Here is a 20,034-nt window from a genome sequence, read left to right on the forward strand (position 1 = left end):
CTTCTTCCTTTAGTAAAGCTTCACAAAACCTTTTCAATATCTAGTTCTCGAATAATCACATCAGTGTACACAAAGAACGTTGTGAACTGTACTGCATCATTCAAACTATCTTCATGTAACAGTAAAATGTGTGAGTGAGCAAGGTGCTCAAAGGGTTAAGTCAAATTTAAAATGTATAAGTTGAGCTTTAAAGCACTCACATCAGAAAAAAATGGGCTCAACAAGATTTAAACACATCAGGTTTAGGGCCTGTGCAGCAGAGTGTTTTTAAGTTGCAGTTATTTCCAAGTCAAAATCACCTCCATCTACATTTATTTCAGAAAAAGGGAAATATGTTTTGATTACTTGTTTTAACTCCAGCTGTAATCCTAAGCAACACATTTTCTGACTTCTTGAGAGGGCAGCTATTTACAGGAAAGCAAGAGATTTTGCTTCTGTAATACATGTTTTCAGTTTGTGTACATTTATGACCTGCTTTTTATGCCTATTTGAAACACTACAAACTGCTTCAAAGGTATTACAGATTCATGTAAAAAACCAAGCATTAATGCAAGATGATTTCTCCTAAGAGAACTCTGTAAAAGCAGGCCATTCACTTAAAACCAAAACCTGTAAACTGTAAATCTGTCTACTCCTTTCTGATGGAGTTAATAATAGAGTATGGATACAGAGAGCATGAGCACAGTTTAATACACAAAAAAAAAAAGTATTTTTCTTAATGATAAATTTTAGTAGCTCCTCATTTCAGTCCCATGAACATTCTATTTGCTCATCTGATTCCGCAGTGATTATTTTCTGAGATTTTACCACCTTTGAAGAAGCTGAATCATTTCAAAACTTGGGAGGCAACAATATTGCACAACTTGCCACAAAGTTTGAAATTTGTGAGCAAATCATTTCTGCATCTGCAGTAGCACAATATAATGGATTACAGAAGAAAGGTTCATTAGATCTCTATCATGTGAAGACCTAATATTGAATCAGTAAGCACCTAGCTGGGAAGCAAAAACTACAGAGTAATTAATGTACTATAGTATGCATGCATTGATTTTTACATGGACTATATTTTAGCAGTAATAATGTCTGGCACCAGATGACAAATCAATAGGAGCCACTATTGTGCTGTTGGTAAAAAAAAAAAAAAAATAAAATTAAAGCAACAATCTTTTGTTTAACTGGCAAAATCAGAGTTCCATACCTCAATTTTGCTATTGTAGTACCTGACATTATTTTAAATAAGATTTTCATTCCAAACTGATTTGAAATACATATAAATACCTAGTCTTTGTGATCATTTGGATCTTTTCATAAGTAACACGCTGTCACATTAAGAAAAAAGCAAAATATAAGCATCAAATGGAAAAGAGACAGTCTCCTTCACGTGAATATTCATGGAGATTTGTGTTTGCCATCACAGTTCAAACACCATGTCATGCTTTGCTTCACTTCACTTCACTGTTTGCTCTTAGAATTGTTAAGCAAGCTTCAGACTAATAAGTGAACACAAGGTGGGAAAGAAACTGCATGGTTTCCTGAAAAGGTGATATCAAGAGTGTATTAAGAATCAAAGAAAAAGAAAAATTAACTCTGAAAGCTCAGTATCTTGTTTATCTCTTGGAAGATCTCAAAGGAACAAGGTGTGTAGCATCAGAGCCCAAATTCCATCTTCACCAGCTGTTTGGTGTAAGCCCTTAACATTGCACAAGAGATTTTCCATTTCACCCACAATACAAGGGGTAAGTTAAGGACCAGCTCCAAAAAAGCTTTACTAGAGAAAGTGTCAGGCAAGTGATTTTGGATGGAGGCTACAGGAGCCAGACAAGAAAGGCTGTGTGTCTGAACCTGTGCAGTCATTTCATGAGCTTTCTTCCATAGACTTTACTAAAAAAAAAAAAAAAAAAAAAAAAAAAAAAAAAGAAGTTTGTAAATTGTAACTTCACAGAACCCCATGAAAATGAGAGATGTAAAGAAAATCTTACTCTGGTGAGAGTTGTAAGGTGTATAGAAATCCAAGGACAATTATGGTACATGTGTAGGTTATCTTGCCCTCTGCAAGAAATTATTTTACTTAAGACTTGAAGTCAGAACAACCTTCAGAACAGTATAGCCAATATTATGGCATGCTAAAAATTATCATGGCAGACAAAAGAATACTCAATTAAGATTCACATTACTGATAACACAGTCCATTTTTAAAAGGAAAACCTAATAAAAGAAAAATAATATTAATTAATTTAAGGAGAGAAAAAAAAATCCGTCTGTGTAATGTTTCTTTCTCCCTAGCACCTACAGATCTTTACCTTCCAAGGCAATACCAATTCTGCTTTCACTGCCTTTTCCTATACAATATACAAGAAAAGTTGGCATGTGTAACTTAAAATTCATTGCCATTAGCACACAGAGTGAAGCTGATGGAAGCAACTTATTTTCCACTTTTTATACTGTGGTTAGCACTTCAGCATTTTTAGAATAAACAAAATAAATGGGACTACTATGTGTGTTTATAGTATGAGGAAAATAATGTAAAACTTAAATTAGCATAATAACCTTTAAGAGAAAGTATGCATGCAACCTCTCTAAAGGTTGTTGGTAATACATGGGAGGAAAAGCATTATTTATTCTAGAATGTCTTTAGGTTAGGCAGCTGGTTCTTTTACACACCAGAAGGTTAGAGTTTAAAGGCTAGTACAGACCTAGAGATCCTGTTTCGCTCAGCAGGTGTTACAAACACACACTTGTGGAGGAAAGAAAAAAATCAGAAAGGTCAAGAGCCCCTGTGATCATACCTTATAATTCTTTTCTAAAATACACTGCCAATTTCAGAAATATTCACCCAATATTTCCACAGTGTTGTGATTTAACTATTTTACCATATAACAAAAGACTTACGCCCAGAAAGTAGTAGCTTGTTAAATCTAAATTAGGAAATACTCCTAATTTGAAATTTTACCTTAGAGTCAGGATTGAAAGCATTCAGCAACTCCCAGCATTTGATTTGCTATTTTTAGCCAGGAAAGTGTGTGATCTAGTGCAGCACCATTTGCTTTTTTAAATTGATTGTGCTGTCTTTTCGCTGGAAATAAATATACTATCCTAACACCATTTACATAAAAAACCTGGAACCCACACAGTGTCAAGCTGAAATGCAGAACAGCAGATCTGTGTTTGAGTGACCTTTATGTATAGTGTGCCCACAAAAACCTACTAACAAAATAAAGCTTTTTCAGGGCTGTCAAGTTTCAGCAACACAAGGTTGGAAAGGATAAATCAAGATACAGCAGAAAGAGTAGTATATGGTGAGGGAAATAAAAGAAAACAGCAGTCTTCAGAAGACAGGTTAGTTAAAGAGAATCCAGCATTACACTCATTCTGATCTGCTGGGTTTAGTATTCAACTGGCTGAGACACTGATGATTTACATTTCAAAGAAAAGAACGAAGCTTGCTGATGATCATCCACAGAGTGTGGGTGAGACTGCCTAATTCTGCATGAGCCATATCCATGGAGGCAATGCAAGCACCTTCAGAGCCCATTCCCAGCACTGTTCATGAAATTTGAGCCTTGTCTCTCTCACCTTGTCTCTCTCACCCCAAACACCCACATTTACCAATATACAGCTTGACTCAAGCATAAAGGTAAACTGTTACAAGATTACAAGGTTTCTGGTATACCACTTTGTGAGAGCATCAATTAATCTAGGGGAATTGCATCAAAGAAATAGATATAAACAATGGCAGGTGGTTCACCTGCAGATGAAAAAATGAATAAGTGGAGTGCTTCAACTTGCCCCATTCTGATTTAACTGATTTTCTTTTTCCTGCAGGTTCTATTAATACAATGAAACCAACAGTCTCGTTGATTTTTGCCCATGTTCTTTTGAATTTGAGTATATCTACAGCACCAGATGTCAACACATCCCCTAACACTGTGTATCACTAAATTTCTCATAGGAAGATTTTGGTGCCTAACTGCCAAATTTCACTATCTTGAAACCTCTTCAGGGACACCACCCTGCCCCCAGATAAGCTTAAGAAGATTTTTCTAATGGCCTCAAATTGTTGTTGTGTAAAGAAGTGATATATGCAAGAACGACATTTGGCCATTCTCTCATTAAATTGGAAGTTCATTGGAAAGTTGAGAAAGAAATTTGTTTTGGTTGAGTTTCCTGACAGGTCTCTCTCCCTTGTTCACTGATCAAAAGCAGATTACAAGAAATTAGGTCTGAAAGGGTATGTGAGATATTCTCTTTAGAAGCATGGTTGCTTCTGTCAGATATCACTGAACAGTTTGGGTTGGAAGGGACCCTAAAGATCATCTTGTACCAAACCCCCTGCCATGGGCAGGCACATCTCATACACCTATACAGTGAAAAAGGAGGGCATTAATTTATTTGCCCTCCTTGAAAGGCATCAATTTATAATCAACAATTCTTACCTGAAAAACTTTTCCTATACTCTTTGAAATAAAGTATAAATAGATACGAAAAAATAAGTAGACCAAAAAGACAACCAAGCTTTATTTCCTCCTTGGAAACTTAATGTTTTAAAAGAACATTTTTAGGATTTTTCCTGCCACTGACAGCAAAAGACCAGACTTCTGTAACTTCACAGTCCTATTAAAGTAAATTGGACACAACAGTTATATCTGCTTTCTCCACTGCAATTTTAAGTTCTAGTCCTAAAACAGAGTGCAAGTGGGGTGTCTTATCTTCTTCAATTCAAGAAGTCCCTCACAGTCAAAAATAGCCTCAGTGAACTTCATATCAACTTGATAGATAAAACAAGAGCATTTACATTCATCCTGCCTCTTTCCCCAAATTCACTGCAGCTAAAAAAATCCCACTTGTGTCTATCTGAAGAATTAGACTTGTGCCTGTCTGGAGGATTGCTTGAACACATTTGGTATTTGGTCATTATAGGTTAAAAAAAAATAAATTAACAGTTAACTTCTAATAATTTTGATTCTTTGCAAGGACAACAGAAAGAATGTTCACTTCCCCACACACACACCTCTTCTCTTTTCTTCCACAAGAATATCCTATTTTCTTCCACAGTCTGAAAATGACCTTTCATTTCAACAGCTCTGTGGAGTCCACTATTTGCCGAAACAAACAATTTCTTCCTGGCACAATAGCAGCTATTTTAATATTCTCTTCAGACTTTCTCTTGGTTGCAATCCTAATAAATGCACTCAGGTTTACAATGAAGAGAGATCCTACCAGACAAATGGCAGCAAGGTTACGAGCACGAGCTGATGACCTTCTGAAAGCTTGTTTTCCAGAGCTGCCTGATGGGGTGAACATCCCAGTGATGTTATTCATTGAAACAGGAACTCCGAATATTCCCCTTTTCTGAGCAAAGTCATTTTACCTTGACAACATATCATCACTGGCTCTCTTCTGTACATCTCCTAGGACAGGAAAGAAAGGTGAACAATTTATCACTCATGAATCCTTGATTTTAACGCAGATATTAACTGAAATTCAATTTTTATTGAACACGTATTTTGAATATTATATACACATTCATATGCAGTAGCATTAAGGCACAAAGGCTAAATGTATCTGTCATCTGATCTGAACTGGGATAGAGATATAGCATTTTTTAACTACAGTATAAAACACTGGTGACTTGTACTTCACAAATCCCTGATTTTTCTAAAACCTTCAAGCCATTTAACCATTAGAAAGCAAACAGCTTAACAGGATTTCCACTTTTATAATTCATTTGACTACAGCTTGCAAGAGTTAAAAAATGTTAGCCCACCCAGGTTCAGTTGTTCTGACTACCAAACCTGTAGTGATTTTTCTGCTTTCTTTCCAGGAAGAGCATTTATAGGTTGGGTTACACCCCATAGAGCTGTACACAAAGGTGTGCTTCCATGTCCTAATCTTCTGTAGCAGAGAGATTTCCCCTCTAAGGTACTCCCTGTGTGACAGGGGGAAGCCCACCACTATTATGTCCCACACTGAGAAATCTGAGCCTGCCACTTCAGATGAATATGGGGTTTTCATTTGGGTAATACTGCAACCCAAACTCAAAAACTACCTCATGAAACTTATTGTCTTTCTCTTTTCTGCCTGAAGAGCAGAAAGGGTCAGTCCTTACCTTACATCCTGAAAGGGCACTTTCAATTTGCTGGGAAAGAGTCAGAAATTCAGCTTGCTTCAGCAGAGAGAATTACAGGGTACAATCCCAAGCAAATTAATAACACACCAGGGCTACGGAAATAAGGTCACAGTGTCTTTGGCAGGTTTTTGAATAGGACACTCACAGTCAGCCTAGATTCTTGTGCTAATACCCTCTTTGAAGGTACAATTTTTCCACTGCAGTTATTTAAAGTGGGTAAGAGAGGTGTGGAGAGCAAGCCTCATGTTTCTTTACCCACTTTAAGCTAGAGGAGTTTGGGTTTTTAGAGTTCTTTTGATACAGTTCCTTCCAAATCCTTGAAGGAAGCTCAGCCTCGAGCTGGGTCAGAGTTTGGCCCCTTGCTGAGGGGAACTGCTCTGGGGCAGCCTGTCCCCCAGTAGGGCTGGGATGGGGGCACATAGATGCTTCCCCAAGGAAGGGAACACCAATTCCAGACCAGCCCACCCAGAGTGGCTGAAGCAGTGGGGAAATCTGCACCATGTACCCTTCCTGTGGTCAGTGCCTGCACCCAGAGAGAGCTGCAGAGGAGAGAGGTACAGAGCAGACCTCACTGAGACCCTTTCCTGGGGCAGGGACAGGCAGCAAACCTGCCTGCAAAGCTGGTGGAGAACCTGCAGGTGGCTGGGCTGCAGGAGAAGGCAGTGGAACATCAGGGATGCTGAGAAAGAATTCGATGGCTCAAAGCACAGTCTGCAGATGGACCTACAGCCAAACAGTCACAAACTCCTCCCGAGCACACAGAGAAGGGGATAGGAGGCAATAATGAAAAAATTAAGTCAGACTGAGAGTTATGGATTTTTAGCCTGGAGAAGAGAAGGGTCTGGGGAGATATTAGAGGACCTTCCAGTGCCCAAAGGGGCAATGAGAGCTGGAGGGACTTTTTTCAAAGGTGTGTAGTGGCAGGACAAGGGGGAATGGCTTTAAACTGGAAGATGGTAGGTTAAGATTAATTATTAGGAAGAAATTCTTCACTTTGAGGGTGGTGAGGCTTCTAACAGGCTGCCCAGAAAAGCTGTGGATGACCCATCTCTGGAAGTGTTCAAAGACATACTAGATTTCTGGTCTAGTGCAAGGTGTCCCTGCCTATGGCAGGGGTTGGAACTACAAGATATTTAAGGCCCCTTCCAACCCAACCCATTCTACAATATGATTCTATGATTACAGCAGCAGAATCTTCATCTATATAGATATGCATAGTTTTCTATAGCTTTCACCCAAATGAGCTGCTAAGCTTATCCTGCAGTGTAGGGGACTATAAAATAACAGAACAGGACACTGACCTGCTTTGTCCTTCTCAAAATTATCCCAAAGATTTTACAGACCGTTCCATATTCAGGTCTGTACTTGTGTATCTCCTTCTCTTATATTCTGGTAAGCAATGGTACACATTCTAAACAGTGCTTTACAATACCATGCATTCATATCATTAGTATTTTTCTCAAAAAAAAAAAAAAAAAAAAAAAATCCCCCTGCAGTTTTAAAAGAATCTTTTGTTGCCATCTTTTAAACTAACCAGCTGCTTCCTGCCAAGATCTACAGCTCAGTTGTTACCACTATAAAGGTATTTCTTCAAAACAGTAAAATTTATTCTATCTTTGTTTGTTGACCCAGCTGTAATGTTAAAACTACCTTTGTCAGTGTGCATTGCCCCTACCAATGTGCTGTTCTCACTGCATCAGTTCTAAACAATGCAGTACCTTTGCCTGCAGTTACACTTTGTATAAAGGAGCCTGTAACTGGGAAATGGGAATAAATTATATCCCAGCCATTCCAACAATGCAGAGAAACTCCTGAGATCATAAATGTCAGAAAGTTCAGTGTCAGTTTTTCAGAGGGTAAAACAGAACAGGAAGTTAGCAAAAAAAGGTCCTGCAAAATAAGCAATAGGGCATACATGCACAGATGTTTGTCAAGCAAACAGGATTAGGTGAGGTGCCTTAGAGCTGAACTCTTCCCATCCAGATATATTCTCCAAATCACAATCACTAAAAGATGCTTGGATTTGTAAGTCCACTGACATTTTTAAAAGGAAGTTTTCTTCCTCTGTTAAAGTTAAGAGGATTTATTTACCCAAAACAAAACCATTTAAGACACTTATCTGCATAGGACTGAGGATCATCCTTTATAAAACAAACCTTTAACTTCAAAATTAGACTAGAGGAATGTAGTATAGTTCCAAGCAAGCAACTCAAGAGGGCTCAGATCAGAATGTGATCTGAATGTGCAGTGAAATCGACAGAAAAGCTACTGTAGTAACAAGAAAGAAACCCAAGATTTAGTAGTGGAAGAATTTAAACACTGCCAAAAGACTCACACAATAAGTGCTCTCTGTAACAGAGCTTTTGGGATTCTTACTAATGTATACCTGTACTCTTACATTTATGACCAGGCACCTGATTGTTTCAGGGGCTCCTCAAATTTAAATTTAAGACATATTCTTAGGCTACTCTTAATAAAAAACAAACATGTATTTTAAAGGAGTAGAGAAATATCTAAAGATATGAGAAAAAACCCCATCACTCTCAAATTCTTGGTACAATAGGGCTGCAATCATACAGCACAACTATTCTAATCTGCATGATTAGGACATTTTACAGACCCAAGTACTCTTTCCATTTATAACTCAAGTGCTATCTACATCACATTTAATGCCCTTTTCCACTTGGCCCCCACCCACCAAACTTCTGAACTAAAATACAGGCACACCTTACTGGTGTGAACCCATTTAAGTTACCAGGATTAGTCATTCTGATGCATATTCTGTTTTGCAGTGCATCTGTACTAGGCAAATGCATTTATATTAATGCAAATGTCTTAGTTGAGACATACTACAAACTGAAAGGAAGAGACAAACATTGCAATGAGTAGAACAACAAAACACCTAAAAGTGAGGCATTAAAAATAAGAGGACTGGAGCTAGAAGTCAAATTAGCTCAAGGGCTTAACAACACCCTTAGAATGAAGTGGTAGCCATTGTAAGAAACACAAAGCAGACTCTGACAAGTCTAATTAATGAATTAACAAATGGAATTCCAGTAGAATTCTTTTACAATAGACCTTTAAACAGTTCCTACTCATCAGGCTTAAAATTGTTTCACTGTGGGGCATAGGGGCTATTGAGCTTAAATAGCAGCAGTTTTGTTCATCTCACATCATATCAGAATTCCTGGAAGTTTTGCACTGTATGCAAGCATCCCCCTCTCCCCACCCCACCAAAAAGTAAACTGAATCATAATATCCAAGTGAAAAAATCAGGAATCAGTTCACATTGCCGTTTAACAAACTTTTCAACCTAATAAAACAGGTTCTAGGCTTAACCTTTCCCTCCCTTATCTTGCCCAGGCACGCATCAGGGAAGTAAAACCTTTGCACATTCACAAATTCCCATATCTGTGAGTCCCAAAACAGAGGTCTGTAAGGAAAGTGGTTTCATTTTTAGGTTTCCATGCACCTTTCAAATTTTTTCTGAGCCCTGTAAGGAGTGCTAAAGTAAGACAGGTCATCCAAAGTTTATTAAAGCATCTGTGCCTTGCAGCATGGAGTTCACATATTGTGAATGCAACATTACTCAGCCAATTTAACAAGATTAGCCAGCCTGCTTTTTCCACTTTCTGTCGTTTCTTCATCCATAACAAGCCAGCTTGTAGCTAAGGGCAGCCAAGCTCTTTTATAGCTTTATTCTCTCACAGCTAGGAAAGTACAGCATTTACAATTGGGAGCTATCATGTCAGAAGCACAGTAGCAGTAGCTTCTCACGGGTCATTCAAAGTGCGCTATACAAACCAAAACCAGGAAAACAGAAAGGAGACCAGAAAGAAAGCAGGCTAATTAACAGTTCTAAATTTTAGTTAAACTCTGCTCAACCTTCTGCTTCTGAGATCCAGCTAGACAGCTAATAAGCCTCGTGGAATCCCAGCTCTTAATTAACACACAATTATTTCCCCAGAAGGATTAGAAGTTTCACCAAATGTTCAAGAAGTCAGTTTTTACAGCTCCGGTTAGATTACTGACTATGTTTAGGAGCAAGGGTTACTGCTCCATATTCTGGTAGTAAGACTGGTTTTTTTAAATGCAATCACATCTTGAGAGAATGCCTGCCTTTCCACTGCACAAGGCTTGTCTATGTGAGCACATAACATTCTCAGGCAACAATTCAGTCACTTGACATGAAAACACAACAACCAATAATGTAAGCATGTCAATGATACATTAGCTGTTTGAAAGCACAATATTATGTGATCATGCACATTTCTGAAAGACCAGTCCAACATTTTATAGGCCAAGGTGTGAGACTCTGTGCTCCCTAGCAAGGATCATCAGAAACAAAATGCTAATCAGAGCAAAACCAGTTTCACCAGCAGCTTGCTTCACTAACTTACACCAATGTGGGCAAGGTACCTTCCCAAGGCATCCCAGCTGGCTATTAGTCCTTTTTGGGCTTCTGGCTAAGCACACAGCTCATTTAAAAGCCCTGCCTCAGTTTTGTGGGAGCAAGCATGAGTTTCAAACCACAATGCTAAAGCACTTGTCCTTAATAGGACAGTCAATCATCAGACCTTTATCTTACTTTAAATCATCCATAGCATCTTCAAACAAAAGCTGGCTATGACACTCTTCTGGTCCTACAGATTTCTTTCTCAAGGTACAAGAGTGAAAACATCTCTATATACACTAGCTTTCATCTGCTCCTTCTGGCTGCACCTCTGTGCTGAAAATTAATACATATTTTCAATATATCACTTGAGGAATTTGGGTGAACTGTGCTAAAAAGGCTTAGAAAGCTGACAAATCTGGCTGTCTTTGCACTTTGAAACTCTACAAAGCACACTTACTGGCAGCAGCAGCCACATGGCCAGCCCTTACACCTTGTCCATCATTTTAGCTGAGCACAAACTGTTAGTCTTTCCCACCACTATTGTAAACCAGCTGTGACTGGCACACCCTGTGTCACCTCTGTCCCTGTCAAGCCAGCTGCTAATGCCACCAGAGACTGCTGGCTACAGACCAGCCACTGTGGATATGCTGCCAGACAGCAGCAGAGTCAGGAAATTATGTGTGGGGAGGCCTGGGAACCTGGAGAGGAAGTCAAAAAGGTTTTCTGTCTGCTCAGTGCCTGGATAAGTCCTGTAATAAAGTCCACAGAGTGAAGACCCACCTCCAAAACTGTCAGGCTGGCTCCTGCTCCCAAGAGACCTGCAAATGTGCTGAGGCTGCACTCTATTTCACTAGCTATGGCACTAAGGAAGATGATATTCAGCAGCAGTCCCAGTGGAGACCCCAGGGTCTGACAGGGTCTGGCACAGTTGCATATGCTGCTGCTAGTGCTCTTTTACCTTTCCAGGCTATGGCTTTCTTCCTCATGATGTAGTTTACCTTGCCAAAAAAAGGAGTTTTGCACTTTCAAAAGTTTCTCTCTTCCTGAAATGAATGAGCTCCCTCCCAAAAAGGCCTGAATGGTTCCTGAGGGTCAGTCATGGACTAAACTAAGGAATGTCTTCAATGAAGCATATTTCTCTGTGCAAGTGTACCTCTTCAAGTAGCATCAAGCCCACTGTTTGCTTTTGCCAGATCGAATCTGCCCTGACAGTCCCATGACCAGCCACAGGACAACCTCTGGAGTTTGGATTCAGAGAAGCATCCATGCCCTTTTCCCTGGAAAGGACACCACTTTCTGCAGGTACCTGCAGCCCATTTGCTCTTTGACCATGGTGTGTGGGAGGCTCTCCCAGCCTCTTAGACGCAAAGAAAGATGATGAACACATCAGCATGGCCACTCCAATGGAGCTCAGCAACCTTTATTTGGCACATTGTCCTCAGCTAAGGCAGTCCTTGCCACCCATTCCTGTCAGCTGTCCTGTTGGGAAGGATGAATGCTGTGACAATACGCAGCTTCCGAAGCTTGCAGCTTCTTGCCAGGGCTTGCAGAACTTGGGCCTTCTCCTCAGCGTCCCAACAGGTTGGCCTGCACACTCTTGCTGCAGGAAACAGGAAAAAGAGCCTTAGTTCTGTGGCTGGCCCTAAGCCTGGCTCAGGCTGGCAGGTCCTGGCCTTGTGCTGAGGTTCTCTTGTGGGCCCTCCTTCCACCTCACTTACTCTTCCAGTATTTTCCTCAAGAGCTGGAACTCTGCCGGCGGCTCCGAGCGCTGCCTCTCCTTCAGCTGCTGGGCGTAGGCCTTCCTCAGGAGGTGGGGAGGGCGGTAGGGATCCTCAAACACGTAGGGGCAGGAGGTCTGCAGGGGCACGGGAGGCTCTCCTGAGGCACTGCCCCGGCAGCTGGGGCTCCCCTCGCAGCCTCACCCAAAATGCGAGCCTTGCACGGGCCCGGCGCTCCCGAGAGCAAAATGGCCCCGGCACAGCCGCTCTGCAGGGAGACAGGACACCTGCAGCACACCCTCTGCTCCCCTGGCAGCCAGCAGAAAGGCCAAAGCTCCTTTTCCTGAGGGCTGCATACCCGTCCGTGCTCCGTGGCCGCCCGGTTGCCGAAGTATTTGCGCCACACTTCAGCCTCCACCTCGCGGCGCTTGGATGCCATCAGCAGCTGGAGCTCTCGCTCCTCCTTCTCGCTGTAGAGGGGCTGTGCTCTCTGCAGGCCAGGCACAGACAGCATCAGCCACCTTGGACTGGGCCAGGGCAGCAGGGCTGGCACCATGTGCAGCTCCTGCTGCCCCTCCTGCCCTCAGAGCCCAGGCTGTGACACGGGACTGGCAAACCTGGCAGGTACCTACCAGCTCTGAGGGTCGGGGAGCACTGGCAGAGACCTTCGACCCCGGCTGAACGGGAGAGGTGGGGTGCTTCAGCGTCATCTGCGTCTTCTCCTGGATTATGGGCAGATGCCTACAAAGGACAGGCAGCGGTCTGAGCTTGTGACCTGTGGGATGGCAGCCTGCCCTCTGGCACCACCCAGCAGTCCAGGGGGAGGACCACGTGTCCAGCAGGACAGTGTCTCCAGGGCTGTCTGCCACCAGCACATGCACCCCAGACAAGGGAAGCATCTGCCACCACCACAAGCGATAGTGAGGGTGATACTGGGGGCACGCCCTCAGTCACACCACTCCCCTACAAGGCTCACCCAACTTGGCCAACCTCCTTGTCTTTAGCCTGATCGACTTCTGTCGACTGCTGACTGGCCTGAGAAACCCTCCTCCGAGCCAGGAACACCGGATCCAGCACGCTTACTACCAGCAGGAGGCAAGAGAAGAGCACACGGCCTTTGGGATCGTGTGGGACAGCATGGGTGGCAGAGCTGTGCTCAGCCCAGGCTCTGCTCAGGCTGCACGAGGCTCACCAACAATCCTGCCATCCCAAGGAGTCACAGCTCCAGCCAGGCCCCTTTCTTTTGTCCACACTGGATCTGCTCCAGAGATTAATTCCCACCAAGCTACCCATCACCCCAGGGCATGCTTTTTCTCATCTCCCTCTTCTACCTTGCCAGCAGAAGGGACCCACCAGTGGGAAGAACTGGGAGCTCCTGAGGAATCCCAGGGTCCCGCTGGGGAAATTGGGCTGTAGGGACTCACCACAGCTCAAAGCCTCTTCCAGAACAGGTTCCCCACAGTAATCTCAGAGGGCAAGGGCACACACAGTCCCTGACAGCACTCAGCTGGGACATACCTCTGCGGGACCCCCCGCCCCACGGCGCCGACTCTCTTCTGGGCTTCAGGGAAACCGGCGGGACCAATGGCTGGTGTGGGGTCTCAACCACAAGGCTGGAAACAAGAAGGGAGCAGCTGGGTAAAGCTGGAGCAACAGGATCTCCTGGAGGCTGGCACTTCTAAGCTGCTGGCACACATCTTTGGGGGAAACTGCCTAGTCCTTGGAGGACAGAAGGCACATGCTGCCTTGCTACCTCTCTCAGGGCACACCGAAACCAGAATGGTCACTTCATCTGCAATCTCCAAAGCCAGGGAGGAGTGAGCAGTGGAGAGGGAAGCTCTCCTGTGAAGTGGCTGCCCTTGCCCAAGTTTGGCTGGAAGGGAGCCACGGCAGGAGGGACCCCCCAAAACAGTGGCTGAGCAGGCGCTCAGTGAGCTGAGAGCTGTAGCAGCCATCCTGCTCACCTTGGCAGTATGAGAACCTCATTTTGACTGATCCGACTAAAATCGTTTTGGCCCGGAAAGGCAACAAGGCTCATCATATTGGGGTCCTGGAAGGGAACAGCAGTATGTCAGCAGAAATCCAGAACATGTGCTGGTTGCTCAGAATGGCTGCAAACCACCTTGGTGCTCAAAGACACAAAGGCTGCTTCTCAGAAAGCCTCACACACCTTCTCCCTTGATGACATGAGCTCCTCCCTCAAAGGGCCTCCCAAGACTGGGACGAGCTCATTGGGAGTGTGCCCAGGCTGGGTGGTGACAACACCCAGACAAGGCAGCCGGAAAGTTTTGACAGCACATTGTCACAAAGCCATGAGGAGGAGCCCCACAGAAGTGACAGGCTCACCTCGAGAAGGGCTTTCATCATGTTTCCTGTTGTATCCAGCTCCAGCAGGCAGCCATCAAAGAAGGTCATGTTGAGCACTTTATTCCTCACAGCGAGGATACCGATGCTCCTGAAGGAGAATTCCACCTCCTTGCTGTCTCGGAGGGCCCCAGCAAAGCAGTGCAGCGTCTCCTGTACACACTGCTCCACGATTTCGTGGCGAAAGTGGGTGTGAGCAGCAATGTCTTCAAAGTCTGGCTGAACAATAGGTGTCTCATCTAGCAAACAAGCACAAAGTCACAGTCTCTCTCAGCTCAGTTCAGCCAACTCAGAAACTGGAGGTTATCAGCACCCAGCTCTCAGGCAACACTGCCAGACTTTCAGTGCTCTCCTTTCAGCCTCACCCACATCTCCAGAACGGACACAGAGGATGGCAAAAGCCAAGCAAAGCTTTGTCTCCTGCTGTGACAGACAGCTGGAGCACAGGGTAGCTGAGCAAATGAGGCTGGCTACTCAGGGAGGGTGCTGGGCTACCACATTTGTGCCCACACTCAGCACTTTGCACATTGTTATATTAGAGATGTTGACACCAATTGCAAAGCCTGTGCAAGGAAAGGATCCCATCTCTTACCAGGAATTTTGCTCTCTTCACTCTCAAGGTTGTAAAACATCTTCACAGTCTTGCTCAGAATGAACATAGGTCTCTCAACAGGCAAAACCTTGCCTTCTGCCACAGTGGCTTCTGCTGGGACAACTGCAAACCTCCCGACTCCAATATCCACTGCCTGAAAACACAAGCAAGAGGAAGTGCTGACAGGGCTGCCCAAAGGTAAGGAGGCTGCCAGATGACTTGCATGGCCCTGGGGATGGCACTTTGGGCCCTGCTCCAGAGCCCCAGAGGGACAGGATGAGGCTCATGCAGGAGGCAAGACTCACCCTCTTCTTCAAGAGGTGTCTGTAGATGTGCCGAGACATTCCAGACCAGATTTTGCAGATTTCTGGAAAGCAAATGAAAGCCATACCATGCTCTGAAGCCAGCACAGGCCACCATCTCCCATGGCCCTAGCCATGCAGGTGACAGTGGAGTATCTCAAGCTCCCCCTTGCCATGAATAAGCAGCCTCACTAAATGGGGCTGTGCTCTTGACTGCCTCAGGCTCAAAAGCCTGCCTGTGTCCAAAACAGGCCTGGAGAGGAAAGGCAGGCTGTGGTTTTGCAAAGGTGATTTCCACTTTTAGACACTGCCAGTGCCTGGAGGCCTGGGCTACTGTAGATTCCCAGATGGAAATAATGTGTATGTCAAAAACACCCATAGCCAGATAGCTGTGGAACTAACCAAGAGTCATTGGCATTAACACACTGCAGGAAAGGACAAAAGGGGGCTGGAGAAGGGGTCCTTGTGGAAGGAGAGCAGCATTTTCTGGGACAAACATCCTTGTTCTAAATCCTGGAGATAAGCACAGTGCAGTACAGCACAAGAGCAGGAATGAGGCTGAGAAGTGAGCATGGACTGTAGGGGGGATCAAGACCACCAATGTCCCCCAGAGCCCTCTGACCCATTTCCTGAAAGGTGTGAAAAAATAGATTGCACATGATAACTAATTTGTGTAGAAAGCAATAAACCTATCTATAAAAAGGTACCCCTACCAAACCTGGTCAGAGCCCCCAGCACTTATATCCATATTCTTATATAACAGTAAATCAGGGACTAATATAGAAATTTCCATGCCAACTGTGTAATTTTTTTAATGAGTTAATGAGTTTTTAATGAGTTTTTGTGGACCCTCTGATTTTTGTTGTTCCCTGCTGTTGCCTGATATCATAAGAGAAAAACCTTTGCAACACTGTTAAAATAGTAAAATAAAAAGCAGGCCTTTATTTGGAAGCTTCCAGCTGTCCTGGTGGTCATGGACACACCTGGTATCAGATTTCTACAATTTTATAAGTTTAACAAGTCATCATATCTAACAAACTTTGTCCAATTAGAAGAGCAGCTGGTTAGGTAATTATTCCTCGGATACTGCCCCATTGGAGTTGGTCCAGGGCTTCTTTGCTCCACTTCTTGTTGTGTCTTCTCAGATTCTGATTGGAAAACAAAATATACTTCTAGGTTCTCTTCTTGAAAATAAGACTAAACAGTATTTCAGGAATCTGTTATGTGGCTTAATTCATTACTCTAAAATCTAAGAGAAAAGGTAGGAAAAATACTGGGAGTTATATAAGTAATAGTAATCTATAGACCTATGAATATATAAGAAATATATAAAAAGCAAGTGACCTTTAGACATCACTTCTACCACAAGCATTTATGAATCCTGAGTGCTCCCATCTCCTTAAGGATGGGACATCACAGCTGCCAAAGGCACCCTCAAGCTCCAAGGCACAACACAGCAGAAGTGTCCCACCTATGGCCCCAGCCTCGTGCTTTCCACAGCTCATCTCCATGTAATCCTGGCACTGACAGTGCTCCTGCAAAGCCCCCCTGGAGCCTTACCTACAGTGCTGAGCTCCTTGAGGGTTGGGAGCTCCTCTGGCTCCACACTGCTGTACAGCAGGTACCTCTGCATCTTTGCCCCCCTGCACTGCAACAGCTGGGGGAAAGCTGCTTTTCCTGCTATGAAAACCCTCTGCTCCTCTCCTCCTCCTCCTCAACACTTCTCAACAGTCTCCTTTCACCTCCTGGCAGCAGGAGAGTGTGGTGACAGCAGTGCTGGTGTCACCCAGGCCTCTCCAGAGACAGAGGTGCAGGGACACTGTGTGTAACACGAGCTGTTGCTGTGGGTGTCCCCCTGTGACATCATGCCACAGACACAGGCTGCATGGATCCTGCCACCACACAGCCTCACCCACATTTGGCTTCAGCATTAGCAGGGCAGCCCTGCTGGGTACCCCAGGCTGCTGCACTGATGGTCCTGCCTGCACATCTCAACTCTTCCTCCCTGGCTGGCCACACAGAAACCCCTGGAACCTGGGGTGCAATCTGCATTAGTGCTGGAAGGCTTTGAGCACTCAGAATAGAGATGGAGAGGTCCACCTCAGGTCACAAGAGAAATTAACCTGCTCAAAGGACAACATTCATCCTCTCTTATTCCGTTGGGCCACTGGGATGCATTTCTTTCACTACACTGGGATCCACAGAGGACTGCAACTGCACAAAAGACACCATGTGCCTTTCAGCTGCATCATCCAATGCACAGCCACCCTCCTGAAAATTCCCCTGGGCATGAATATTGACTTCCCAAACTTCCCACTGAGTTTGCAGAGTTTCTTTGCACCTGGCTATATGCACTCCACCATGCCAGACAGGGACTGAAAACCATATGTAGGTGATATTGGAAATCACCTTTTCTGAGACAGGAATTTTGTTTGGCCATCAGCTGGTCATTTTCTCCTTCTCACTCCAGTGATATGGCACAGCTGGAACCCTGGTGGACCATTTTCACTTAGCCATAAGACAGGCCCATGAACATATTGCTTCCCATGTGAAAGCTGAGTGCCAGCCTCCTTCATGACTCAGGTGATTGAACATCAACACTGGCTGCTGTTGTCAGGTATAATATAAATGGCTACCATGAGCTGATGGGTGGTCCAGATTTATTTTTTTTTAATATAGGCAAACTAATTTTAACTTCTGGTTCTTTATTTTTAAACTTCACCCAGTCCCTTTATTTAAAATTTATTTAAAATACTGTTCATGAAAACTTCTCAAGTTTCCATAATACCTTTAGGTTGCCTTCTCATTAACATTTCTTAGACTTTCCATAAAGGTGTGATTTATGGCCTTATTTGACAACTGCTCTTTGGATGGATTTTGAATTTACCAAGACAATATCTGTGAATAAATGTTATTCATGTACATTAGTGGTTTCCAAGTCAGGCAATTAACTTACAATATTTGCAGGCTCCTTCCTCATTTTTTTTCCACAACATAGTCAGGCACAGTATTAATATCCAGTACTGAGTCTAATAAAATTTCCATTGCTTTCTGGGGTTAATAATGAACACAGCAGGGACAAAATCAGTATCACTGTATTAACTATCATTAAATAAGGTGTCTAAGCATTAGCATCATAGGAAGTGAAAAGTTTAGTGTCTATTAAAAAAAATGTATTTGTCTATTTATGTCATTCAAATTCTAACTTTAACATTGAGCCTTGGATTTTGAAATTAGCAACGTGCAAACACATTGAGCATGGTCAATTAAACTGAACTCCACTATTTCACATAACTACAGAAACTATGAAAAACAGAACTAAACTTAGTTTCAGCTAGTTTCAAACAGGTATTTTAGACTTTTTTTCATTAATGAACATAATTATCTGAATCAATTCATTTTAAGTATTAAATTCTCTGAAGAATTTGATCCTACAGCACATATCCATGTAATTAAAATACTTAGAATTATCAAATCTTAGGCATGTATTTTGTCTGGTCTAGCACCTGGAAGTCTGTGGTGGGGGACTCAAGGTCTATTCCCCACTGGCTAACCTAGGGCACTTGATTTAAGTGTTTGTGGGGACAAGTGTGCTCCATATAACCTGTCAAGCCAGCAACAAGAGGAGAACACAAACCATGTAAGTCTGAAGTCACCTCTACATAATAAAATGATGGCACAATCACATTTGGAAAGCTGGAAGGAAAAGAAAATGCCTTAGGAGGACATCAGTATACAGAAGGGGAGAGAATAGACAAGGAATCAGAGCTCCCCATGTGCTCAGAGCAGTGAACTCACCTGAGCACTCCCACAACCCCATCTGAATGCTGCTGGGAGAAAGGAAAAAGGGCATTGTTAATGCCTCTGCATTCTTCTCCCACTATGGACTCTGGACATAAATAAAAGCATGAGTCCATAGGTGGCACAGGGTAAACACCACCCAAACTTAGATAATGCCTATGCATGGGTTTTCCCTGCACTCTTTTCTGTTAAAAGATGGATAATGGGATGAGAGTCTCCATGTGAGCACTGATTAACTTCAAAATGCACAATTCTGCATGGTTCTGGTCTGAGAAATTTTATTTATAGATGACCCCTGCTTGGGAAGACCTGCTCATACTGCTGCAACAGACTGCAGCCACTCTGATGCTAAGAGTAATCCTACTGTTCCTAATGTGAACCACACACCCACACCATAATTAATATTAGCTGGCATTTATTAGCAGTTTGGGCTAATAGATGAAAGTGAAAAGTGTGGCTTCCTAAGGAAGACATCTTCAGAAAAAAACAGAGGTAACACAGCAGAGAAATACAGTGAGACTTTGCCTGCACCTTCATAATATGTGTATTTTACAGATTGGGAGTACAGGTGAAATACACAGAGCAATAAAGTAAAACTTCCAAGGACTAAATCAGTCCATCCTGTATGCTAAACATATTTGAACATAAACAATTAAAATGAAATAGTTTCATAAGCATCAAAATTTATCTTCTCTCACAAATGAGAACAAAATTAGTTTAAATGCCTCAGAAGT

The 20,034-nt window shown here is 43.2% G+C and overlaps 1 protein-coding gene across 1 annotated transcript; it reads right to left on the reverse strand.

The window, feature by feature from the left end:
- Positions 1-11,911: 11,911 nt before the first annotated feature.
- On the reverse strand, positions 11,912-17,360 carry LOC130252337 (uncharacterized). The gene is made up of 11 exons (XM_056489804.1): positions 17,060-17,360; positions 15,503-15,564; positions 15,198-15,351; positions 14,588-14,844; positions 14,206-14,291; positions 13,760-13,854; positions 13,218-13,323; positions 12,874-12,982; positions 12,600-12,731; positions 12,242-12,378; positions 11,912-12,123 (listed from the first exon to the last, which is right to left on the reverse strand). Exons 1-11 carry the CDS (start codon positions 17,130-17,132, stop codon positions 12,090-12,092), a joined length of 1,245 nt encoding a protein of 414 aa, XP_056345779.1. The 5' UTR covers positions 17,133-17,360; the 3' UTR covers positions 11,912-12,089.
- Positions 17,361-20,034: the final 2,674 nt, after the last annotated feature.

The sequence above is a fragment of the Oenanthe melanoleuca genome, chromosome 4, assembly GCF_029582105.1.
Source record: "Oenanthe melanoleuca isolate GR-GAL-2019-014 chromosome 4, OMel1.0, whole genome shotgun sequence".
Lineage (NCBI taxonomy): Eukaryota > Metazoa > Chordata > Aves > Passeriformes > Muscicapidae > Oenanthe > Oenanthe melanoleuca.